Here is a 12117-nt window from a genome sequence, read left to right as displayed (position 1 = left end):
CAGAATTCTCACTAATCTTTTTGCCTATCTTAAAGTCTTTCACATTTTTTCCTATCTCAGATAATAGCATCTTGTCAAAAGGAGGTGTCAGAAAAGAGGGAGGGAAATAAACATTTTGAATATACACAGGTAGTGGAATCAACAAGATTTGCTGTTTGATTGCAATGTACTGGGGAGGGAACCCCCAATAAATGCCCAGGGATGGAATTCAAAATAAATTCCTAATCATGAAAGATGCCATCCGTACCTATCGGCATTTTTCAGCACAAGGGCCCAAATGCTCTGGGGAGGGACTCATGCTGCAGGGAAGCATCAGACTCAATCAATAATTCTATTTTAAACTCTACCACAATATACCAAAAGACATGGGTAAAAAAAATAAATGAAATCAAATTCATTCTCTTCACCAGGATTTTTTTTTTCTCGTGCTAGCCTCTGGATTACCTACTGGCACCAAGCCCAAAAACTACCTTTTCCCAGCTGAGTAGAATTAAGCTGTATAGGGAATCTATGGAAATCTCCCAGCATAGAAATATGTATTCTCTTTCCTGGTCACCAGTGTGGAAGCAATCTGATTTATGGATTTAAGACAGCCAGAGGAAAGAAAAGAAAAAATGTGGATGAAGTTCAATGTCACTGCCATGAACCCTCCTCCATCTCTTTATATCCAAATAGTCATAATTTCTTTGATAAGTGTGTTCTAGAACCATCAAATTTTCCTTCTACTTTGATTTCTTACTAAAAGGATCTGAAAGGAAATGTTTCCAGGGTCAGTTCTACTTTTGATACTTTTTCTCCAAACAAAATAAGCTTTTAGCTTCTGTGTCAGTTTACATAACTGGAACTGTTAAAATGTTAAAAATGTTAAAAATGATAATATTACCTGGTCTTTTCACAGTGATTACAAGCTTCCTGGGGCAAATAATTTACATGGGACTTAAAACCCTCACTTCATTTAACAGAAGAATATGTACATTACAAATGTACAAATTTAAGTATCAAGTTCATTAAGTAAACTATCCTGGTAGTACTGGACTTGGTGTTATCTGAGGTCTTTTTAAAGATGTTAATAACCAGCAATAAATACTGAGCTATTTCTTTTTTTTTTCTTTTTTAAGATTTCTTTATTTATTGGGATGCCTGGGTGGCTCAGTGGTTGAGCATCCGCCTTTGACTCAGGGCACGATCCTGGCGTCTTGGGATCAAGTCCCAAACGGGACTCCCCGTAGGGAGCCTGCTTCTCCCTCTGCCTACGTCTCTGCCTCTCTCTGTGTGTCTCTCACAAATAAATAAATAAAATCTTAAAAAAAAAACAAAAAGACAAAGTTGTCATTAAAAAAAGATGTATTTATTTATTTATTTATTTATTTATTTATTTATTTATTTATTTGAGAGAGAGAGAGAGAGTGTGAAAGTGAGCAGAGGGGAGGACAGAGAGAGAGAGAGAGAGAATCCCAAGCAAACTCCCTGCTGAGCACTTAGCCCAACACAGTGCTCAATCTCACAACCCTGAGATCATGACTTGAGCCAAAATCAAGAGTCGGATGCTTATCTGATACCAAGCTATTTCTTGAGAGAATTCAGGTACGTGACCAAATCATCAACAGACACTGGGAACCATCCAATGGAAAAGAAGTAACTGTAGTGAGGATATTTTTAAAGCTCAACAAAGGAAGTACTTCAGCCATGCTGGGTATGAGCTAAAGCTTTGGCGCCAGGCTTGCATCCATCAGGACAAGGTTCTGGACCTGGAGATGAAGCAGACCTACTGGCTGATGCTCCAGTTCAACAGTCTGTCACAGACTGTCAAGGTGCTATCTTGTCTGAGCCAAATTCATGGTAATACTGATAAACATTTTCAATTATTCCTTCTCAGTTGTCTCCACCTTTCCTTGACCTATGGCACTACTTCTCTCCATTCTCATAAACACGGGTAAAAGTCATTGACTCAGTTTAAAATGTCCCTCAAACATAGATCTACCAAGATTATGATGCTTCCAAATGATCTGAGCCACCACTGAGCCACCCAGGCACTCCCCAAATGATCTTTTTTTTTAAGCTTTTATTTATTTATTCATAGACACACAGAGAGAGAGAGAGAGAGAGAGAGAGAGAGAGAGACAGGCAGAGGGAAAAGCAGGCTCCATTCAGGGAGCCCGAAGTGTAAGTCAATCCCAGGTCTCCAGGATCACGCCCTGGACTGAAGGTGGCGCTAAACCACTGAGCCACCCGGGCTGCCCCCAAATGATCTTTAACAGGAGTTCTAAGGCAATTCTTCCCCCCAAAACTAAATTGAGCTGCTAAAACGTAGGTCTGTTTAATTTGCTCTACCTAGAAATAACCATATCCTCCTCAATAAAAATCAGGAGGGATAATCTTAACACATCTCAGCACTCATAAAAACACTGGGATAGGGCAGCCTGGGTGACTCAGTGGTTTGGCGCCGCCTCCAGTCCAGGGGCCTGATCCTGGAGATGGGATATTGAGTCCCACGTCAGGCTCCCTGCATAGAGCCTGCTTCTCCCTCTGCCTGTGTTTCTGCCTCTCTATCTGTCTCTCTCTGTCTCTGTCTCTCTCTCTCTCTCTCTGTGTGTATCATGAATAAATAAATAAAATCTTAAAAAAAAGAAAAGAAAAGAAAAGAAAAGAAAAGAAAAGAAAAGAAAAGAAAAGAAAAGAAAAGAAAAGAAAAGAAAACACTGGGAATAAAACATCTCATATCCAGACTCTTTCAGTTGCTATAACTATGTTGCACAGAATATGGTCACGTGCAGATGAATACTTCAAAAGTTTTACATAATGTCAAATCCAAAGAACCCAGATGTTACCTGTGCCTCTAAAATAAAACAAATTAAGAGACACCTGGGTGGCTCAGTGGTTGAGCGTCTGCCTTTGCCTCAGGATGTGATCCCAGAGTCCCAGGATCCAGTCCCACATTGGGCTCCCTGCATGGAATCTGCTTCTCCCTCTGCCTATGTCTCTGCCTCTCTGTGTGTGCCTCTCAGAAGAAATAAATAAAATATTTTAAAAAAAATTAAAATTTCCCCAGAAATACCTATATCTGCTCTAGAATAAATCCTACACATAAAACCACCAATTATGCAAGCACTTCTATATTTTTTACCCTTCTGTCAAGGTCAGTTTTCACATTCCTAACATTCTTAGAGGCAAGATAAAACATCCCTCCACAAAAACGTGCAAAACCTAAGAAAACACTGCAATCAAATAATCATATGTAAATACTGGGATATGAAGCAATTTTTAAACTGTGCTGCTAATCAAAGTAATCCTAAAACATTCTCAGGTTGCCTCAAAGAAATACTGATGTTTATTTTCCTGACCTTTGCAACCTTCCCAAACAGAAACTTTTGAAAAAAATAACTCTTAATTTAAGTAGCGTTCATGCTATTTAAAAGACTACGATGATATTTCTCCAAGAAAACTTTATTTCTCCTCTTTCTATCATGGAGTCCTAAAAATCTTCCTCCCACTTCAAACGTAAAGAACCAAATTCCAATGTCAATAACCAATGGATAATTATATAAGAACAAGTCTGAAAATAGCCCCGCCAATTACTCTTTTGGTTTTCCCTGCCCCTAAAAAGAATATTGCTCAAAACACTGATTACGTTCCAAGTGGTTTAGAAATGCTGAGAGAGATTAGATCCTTGGAGAAAGAAGTGAGGAAGTGCACAAAAAATAGAACCACAATGCAGATTAACATTATTAGCCAAATCCACAGGTAAGAAAATGCCTAAACATTTCTGCATGGGGTAGAAAGGCTGCCTGTATAACTTTGATTTTAACCAGGCAAAGTGAAATCATCATCTATCTAGCTACGGGAACACCAAATTTGCCTAGTGATATATTCACTTCTTAAATGTACCCAGGATTCACAGAGTCAAAAGCAGCCAACTGTTGTTTATCTGGAGAATGCCAGGTAAAAATTAAAAGCTGTTTATACCATGAACGGTTTGTACCAGGATTTCCACTTAAACATATTTGAGAATTTCTAAAAAGTATAAATGTATCTGCACACTCAGAAGATTTCTGCTAGGTTACCTGCCATGGGAAAATTCACTGCACTTCCAAACAAGCTCCATCAGTCAGAAAGAGAAAACTGGATCATCATAAAGTGTTTGAAAGTCTCCATTACCAGGACTCCTGGGGGTGGCTCAGCAGTTGGGCATCTGCCTTTGGCTCAGGGAGTGATCCCGAGTTTGGGGATCGAGTCCCACATCAGGCTCCCTGCATTGAACCTGCTTGTCCCTCTGCCTGTGTCTCTGCCTCTCTCTCTATGTCTCTCATGAATAAATAAATAAAATCTTTAAAAAAAAAAAAGAAGAAAAAGAAAATAAAGTCTCCATTACCTTTGAAAATCGCGCATTGATCCATTTGGTAAAGGTTTTCTTCTGCACGTCATTGTGTTCATCTGTGGGAGGGAAAGGGAGAGAAGGGAAAAAGTATGAAAGTCTGTACCTTTGGGAAGGATTCTAAATACAATCATCCCCATCATGGAGAGTTTAAAATAGTAGTCCTACTAGTAGTTCTTGAAGCTCAGATAGAACATGAAGCTCAGGCACCTTCCCCAGGGAGCCCCGTCCTGGGCCTCAGCCTGCTACCGTCAACCATTACATCTACGTGTGTGGGATAGAATTAGCACCTCACTTTCACACTCTTGCACATACTTCCTGTTGCAGTTTAAAATTTCAGCATGAGAGATGTTAGCATGTCCAAAACAAAAATCAAAGTTATCCACAAAAACCTAGGAAACTCACGATCTTCCTCCTTTTTCGTACAAGTCCTATACCCTCCAGAACAAAAACTAGTATAACGGTATTCCACAACCTGTTTTCCTGTACTAAAACTGACAGGACGAGGTTTTAATGATCCTGAGCTATAAACATAATCTACAGGTTTTACAAGTGGAGAAACCAGAGTCGTTTAAAAAAAATTATCAACTTTGGTTTTGATTATAAATTCATGCTCCAAGCCACAGCCAGTAAAATTCGACTTTAAAAATTATAGCATCTTGAACTTCTGGAAGATAGGCAGAATGATTTAGTTAAGTACAAGGAAACCATGTGCTAAATCCAAAAGAACAAAAAGGCTTTAGAACAAAATAGACCGCACCCCAATCCACTTAGCTTGTGACCTCGGGTCAATCATTACAATGCCTCGTCACCCCAGATTCTCATCTGCGAAAGAGATAAATACACCCAGCTTGCAAGGGCATTGTGAGGATTAGTGAATATGAGTGGAAAACATTTGGCAAAGAGCTGGCATTGAGTTCTTCCTTATTGCTATAATTATTGCTACAGTATGTGTGTAAACATGGCAGATAAATACCCACTATACCCTTCCTGTTACTTCTAATGGTATCCTCTTCAGCAGCTCCCCAGTTCTCAATTACCACCAGCAAGAGTCACTGTTGGCTTAAAGCCTACAAAACAGCACATTAACAATCTCTAACTGGTTCTGAAAGCTGCCTCAGGAGTATTTGGAATCGTGCAGAAAGCTGAGGTTCTGTGTGTGTGGTGTGTATAAATACACTGTCTGCCCCGGTGCCATCCATCCTGCCAGGCTGCCTCCCACAGCACAACAGCAAAATAATAACAGAGAGGCCCAAGTGCTCTCTGCTCTCTGTGCATCAGTTTCAAAGGGCTGCCTTCAACACAGACCTCCTTGCTCATCTCTATCAGCAGAATTAGAAGTTCAGCCACCACTTCCCCAAGTTTGTGATATCTTTGGTCCTTAACTCCCTTCTGGAAGGAGAGTTTGTGATTAAAAGGTCATTCCTGAAATAAGTAGAATGGCAGCAGTTCCAGAAGAGTGCATGTTGACATGTCCATAAAGGTAACTAGAGACTGACTCAGACACAAAAGGGGCAATTGGATGAAAAGCAAAACTGTTGTCTAAGAACCGTCTTGATGTTAACTGTACTGGTGGCCTTCCCTTCAGAAAGGATAATGCAGTCAGCATCAGACCTGATTTCAGGCTTTCTACCATCGATCAATGCCACACATTGCCATTTATTAACCAAGAGGACTTGGTTACACACTCTTGAGTCCCCACCTTGCAATCACACCTAAGAGGGACGAAGCTGAGATTATACACAGAATAGATGTCAGTCACATATATCAACCTGCAGAGAGCACTAAAACAGCCCCACCGATATGAATATAATATGAAATATCAGTCTTCAGAGCTCTTAGAAAATCTAATTATTTGTCCCATTAACCTTAGAAAGAATTTATGTTTGTAAATTTTACCATACATATTATTCCATAATGCTATGAATAAAAATACATATAAAGGTCATAAATAGTATATTTTCCTAATTTCATAACATTCATACATCTTAAAGATTTTATCACCATAAAAATGGGAAAAATTCTTAGGGATTCATATTAATAAATTTTGCTTTTTTCTTATCTTTTCTGAGTATTTAACCTTATTTTCAAAAACATATTAAAATATTTAATAATTCATAGGTACCTCTCCAGATGTAGACTGGTCAAAGAAATGAGTGTCTGCACCTTACCAAATGATAAGTAAGGTTTTTCAACTGAACACATAAAAAAAGGTCTACAAACAGATTTCTGCCATACAGAGATGTTTATAAAACTTAATGTTTCTATAATAATATTAGTTCTTTTGGGGTCAAATCAAAGTTTGAATATGAATTTATGTAACCAATATGAAATAAAGTATGAGATTTTAAAGATAAGTTGTCCAACATCCAAATATTTCAAAAATACCCCCAAATTTATAAACATTCCCTGTATTCATTTTCCTGATACAGTTAAAAAAAAGAGGGAGGAGAGTTCATATTTCGATAAAGTTTTAGTTCACATTTCCTTTTGTTCAATTACACACACACACACACATACACACACACAGAGGAATTTAGTAAAAGAACTGGAATTAGCCTGTGGCTTTTCAATTATGAGATTAAAATGTAACAAATCTGGAACACTTACTAATAGAAAACTGCCCTCTGCACCACAACAATTGAGGTAACAACCCTGGCCCAGGTCCTGTTTCGGGAAGGTGAAAATATGATAGCTAAGTGGTGGGAAAACAACTAAAAATCTTAGTCATGCAATTCTGATCAATCATTCTGCCCTTCCTAGAAATTTATAGAGAACTTCAAAAGTCTCAAAGTCATTCCAGCTCTCCATTATCAAGCCAATCTGTCATTTAATTTCCCCAAAATAAAAATGTGCAGAAAACACCATCTTACACATAATTGGATTATTTTCTACAAATAAGTTACTATAATTTACACTTTAAATGTATTCATTCCAGTTTCCAAATAAGCATTTTCTTTAGATTTGGATTTTAGAAAAACCCTTTAGTTTCTGAAAGCCTTTCAGGGCTTAGTTAGCAAACCTTATTCCATTAATGACCTTTCTCCATTAGGGGGACAAACACGGGACTGAATTAGGAGAAGAAAAATGTGTTAAATCCCTTAAGGCTGATTTTCCAAATTCTTCCCCTAAATATTTTGCTCCTCTTAAAATGCTTTTGGCATGCTCACACAGATCCAAGGGCCTCTGCTGCTGTCTCGTCTGGAATTTTATTTCTGTGATGGGTAAGAGAAGTGAAGCAAGAAACATCAACAAAACTGCCTGATAAATCTTCCAGGAAATCGGCTTGCAATATTTTTCACTTCACCAGCTCAAATGCATACAAAAATTCTTTCACCAGAACATAGCAACAAATCTCAATTTAAATCCTATACTGGAAATGTAGTAGAGAAATTAGGACCTGTTTCCCTTATGGAAAGTTACTAGTCCTAAGAACATGTATACTACCTTTAAAACTGAACCACTATTAGAGAGAAAGCATTACTCGGCTCTACATCTTTCAAAACAACTGAAGAATGTCTAATTGGTTGGCAATAATCTGAGTTCCATAGAATACAACTATTCAGAGAAAAAGTCCCTATACTTTAAGCCAAAAAAAGATTTGTCTTGTTGGATGATTTAAAACTTGGATTGGCTTTATTAAAGTCTCTCATGAAATGCAACTCACCCTAGAAAGCCAGTTTCTCATTAGCAAAAGAGATTATTTCAGAAGCAATGACAGCATTTCAGATGATACTCCCACTTCTTCTTTTTCTGGCTACTGTATTTAATCAAACCCAATGAAACCTACTACCACAGCTTAATGAGATCATTCTCCTCTCTTGTCTTGTACCCATTTGGTTGGCCTCTGAATGCCACCAATTCATTTACTGAAACAACATGCATTAAAATGGCACATAGAAATATGTAAATATTATGTACTAATCTGCCAAATGTTACAAATATGTAGTCAAAGACACAGAGACAAGAGGAGACAGACTGCTCTCAATTAGAGTGTATAAACTCCAAATTTGTTTCAAAATCTGACAATCCCAGAGGGCCTGGAAAAAAAAAAAAAAGAACTTTAAAATGTGCTTTTCAAAATTGTCAAAACTACCTAAGTATATGTGGAGTTTAGATGATTAGCATTTCAAATTTATCTTCGTAAGTTTATCGTATTTACATACACTTTGAAGTTATTAAGGGTAAAAACTGCATTTGCAACAGTCTTTCTGACTTCACTTTATAAAAAGCAAAAAACAATTCAATGGTCTCTTTGGGAGATGTGAAGGTGGGTGAAGTGACAAGAGGAAAACAACTTTACTTATCAACTAAGAAGCCTGAAATCCGGGGACAAAAGCTAAATGAATTGCCCAGCATCACCTACTGCGCAAGTGACAGTCACAGACAGAACCAGGTCCCACAGACTCCTGAGCTTGCCTTCAATGTATGCCAAGTACAAGAAGGTCAGAGTTTCATGGGGGGAAAAAAGGGCATCAAAAATATATCTTGAAGGACAGATGAAGTCTGATTCCTGCAAAGAAGGGCATTCTAGACAGAATAAGTGAAAGTAGAGTAATACCCTCTTCATTTCAGACTCAAAATCAATACTCACAAAAAAGAGCATATTTAAATAAAACATAATTGCATATCTATGAGAAAGCAGAGGATTGAACATATATTAAAATAATTCTAAAATACTCCAAACTTTAGAAAGTTTTTAATCCTGAAAAATGTTTATATCCATAAGAAGAAGATGAGTACAGAGTTACGAATATATGCTCAAAAATGTTTTCTTAAGAAAATATAGAGTCTTTGAAAAGCAACCTCTTTAAGTAAACACATGCTCTTCTAGTATGACCCATTCACTTTGCTCCCAAATTTATGGTAATTCTGCAACCCTTGGATTCCAAAGTCTACAGCCCCACTTGCACTGTATTTAGGATTTCTGTCATTTTTACTATTGGAGGAAAATGTTTCAGCAGAGAACCAACCTAACCCACCCAAACTACCCACCTTACTATCACAGAGTCAGTGAGTATGAGAGCAGGAAAGCATATAAAAAGAACATCTAATCAAACCTGAAAGTAGACATGTCAGAAGCTTATCCCATAAAATGAAGTTAGGTGAGCCAGAAATCAAATCAGAATCCATATGTCTTTATCCAGTACTCCTCCCATGATTGCAAAACTTTTTAACATCTTGATTCAGATACAATTCACATACCATACAATTTGTCCATGTAAAGTCTACGATTCAATTTTTTGGTATATTGCATTATTAAAATTTTTTAATTGTAGTGAAATACATATAACATAAAGTTTGCCAATTTAACCATATTAAAGTGCACAATCCAGTGATGTTAGTTACATTTACAGTGGTGTGCGACCATCACCACTTTGTCCAAAGCATTTTTCATCTGCCCAAATAAAAACTTTATAACTTGGGGTACCTGAGTGGCTAAGTGGTTGAGCATTTGCCTTCGGCTCAGGTCATGATCCCAGGGTCCTGGGATTGAGTCCCACATCGGGCTCCCCGCAAGGAGCCTGCTTCTCCTTCTGCCTGTGTCTCTGCCTCTCTGTGTTTCTCATGAATAAATAAATAAAATCTTTTAAAAAAAGCAAGAAACTTTTTAACTCTTAAGCAATAATTCTCCCACTCACAGGGGCATCTGGCTGGCTCAGTTCATAGAGCATGTGACTCTTGATCTTAGGGTTGTACATTCAAGCCCCACTGTTGGAAGTGGAGCCTACTTAAAAAAATAAAGTATGATAATTCTCCCATTCTCCCTCATCCCAGGTCCTAGTAGCCCTTAACCTACTTTCTATCTGTATGTATTTGCCTCTTCTAGATATTTTATATAAGTGGAATCATACAATATCTGTCCTTTTGCATCCAGCTTATTTCACCTAGCATCATGTTTTCTAGAATCATTCATGTTGTAGCACGTGTCAGAATTTCCTTCCTTATTATGGCTGAATAATATTTCATTGTACATATATGCCTCTTTTTTAAGTGATTTTCTGTATTTGTTTATTTGAGAGAGCAAGAGTGAGCGGGTGCGGGGGGCAGGAGCAGAGGGAGAAGGACCAACAGACTCCATGCTTAAGTGCAGAGCACAACACAGGGCTCAGTCTCACAACCCTGAGATCGGATCTGAGCCAAAATCAAGAGTCGGATGCTTACCTGACTAAGCCGCCCAGGTGTCCCATAGTGTCACATTCTATTCATCCATTCGTCTGTTGATAGACATTTGGGTTGTTTCTACCTCTTGGCTATTGAAAATACAGCCAACAATGAAAATCGGCAGGCAAGTATCTGTTCGAATCCCTGTTTTCAGTCCCCTTGGGTATATAGAGTGAAATCACTAGGTCATGTGGTAATTCTATGTTTAGATTCTGAGAAACTGCCTTGCATGGAAACTGTTTTCCCTAGCGGCTGCACTCCTATCAGCAATGCACACAGATTTCAATCTCCACATCCTTGCTAACGTTTATTTTCCTTTTTTAATTATAGTCATCCTGGTAGGTGTGAAGTGGTATGTCAGGGCTCAGATTTGCATTTCTATAATGATTCATGATGCTGACCATAAGACTGCATTTTGAAAATGCAAAAACTCAAGAACTACCAAGCAAAACCACCAAACTCTGAGATACCAGAAGACTTTCTGAACTAGTCCCAGTTCAACAGCATTTTACTCCAAAGTCACTGGGGTTCACAGATAGGTCTTTTGCATTTAATCTGCAAAAATATTGCAAAACAATCTATTCCCTAAAGAATTACTTTCAAAATTAGATATAACCCATTAATTCCTGACCATCTTTAATTTGAGTGTTTATTCACTTCTCACCTATTTTCTACTTGATGAATTCAAGTTTTTTAAATACAGAAGGGAATGTTTTCCAACTTTCATTTTCTAGAGTTGCCAAACTCTGTCTAAAGACTGAGTCTGTGAGATTTACAGGCATTCAAAATTGTTTGAAACCTTCTCTTTGGAAATATCTTTTGGAAAAACTCTTCACATCTTAGATATAAACAGCAGTATATATGTTGCAAATGCAAAAGAACAAGCACCCAATTTACAGGAGCAAAAATTACAAATTTTACATACAAACACTTCACTTTGGACTTTTGTCCCAGGAGCGAAGGAGTTTTATTAAAATCAGTTGAGAGGGGCAGCCCGGGTGGCTCAGCGGTTTAATGCTGCCTTCAGCTGGGGTTGTGATCCTGGAGACCCGGGATCGAGTCCCACATCAGGCTCCCTATGGGGAGCCTGCTTCTCCCTCTGCCTGTGTCTCTGCCTCTCTCTCTCATGCTCTGTGTCTCTCATGAATAAATAAATAATATTTAAAAAATAAAATAAAATAAAATCAGTTGAGAAGAGTCTGGGTGGTTCAGTAGGTCATGATCTCAGGGTCCTGGGATCCAGCCCTGCATCAGGTTCCCTGCTCAGCAAGGAGTCTGCTTCTCCCTCTCTCTCTGCCCCCTCTCCTCCCTACTCTCTCTCTCTCTCAAATAAATAAATAAGTAATCTTTTTTTTTTAAATCACTTGAAATGTCATAGCACAAGAAGAGGTTATTTAGGAAGAGCTGAATGAGTCATAATGATGATGAATCACTGTCATGAAAAGTCAATAAACTAATATTTTTTAGTGATTTTAGTGATAAAATAGCTAGAATGTTAAAAAGAAAATGTGAAATTCCTTTACTTTATTCTTATTAAAGATCTATTATGTTCTACAAACTGTCTACAGAAATCTTCATAA

The 12117-nt window shown here is 37.9% G+C and overlaps 1 protein-coding gene across 10 annotated transcripts in view; it reads right to left on the bottom strand.

Moving 5' to 3' along the window:
- Positions 1 to 12117, bottom strand: part of UTRN (utrophin) — a 497383-nt gene that overhangs the window by 388447 nt on the left and 96819 nt on the right. For all 10 annotated transcript variants that reach the window (XM_049113409.1, XM_025422487.3, XM_025422483.3 and 7 more), the window contains one exon: positions 4370 to 4431. In XM_049113409.1, coding sequence (XP_048969366.1) covers positions 4370 to 4431 — 62 coding nt within the window. The remainder of the gene's footprint in view (positions 1 to 4369; positions 4432 to 12117) is intronic.

The sequence above is a fragment of the Canis lupus genome, chromosome 1 (genome assembly GCF_003254725.2).
Source record: "Canis lupus dingo isolate Sandy chromosome 1, ASM325472v2, whole genome shotgun sequence".
Taxonomy (NCBI): Eukaryota; Metazoa; Chordata; class Mammalia; order Carnivora; family Canidae; genus Canis; species Canis lupus.
Note: the sequence above shows the minus strand (reverse complement) of the source record. Positions and strands in the feature narration are given on the sequence as shown.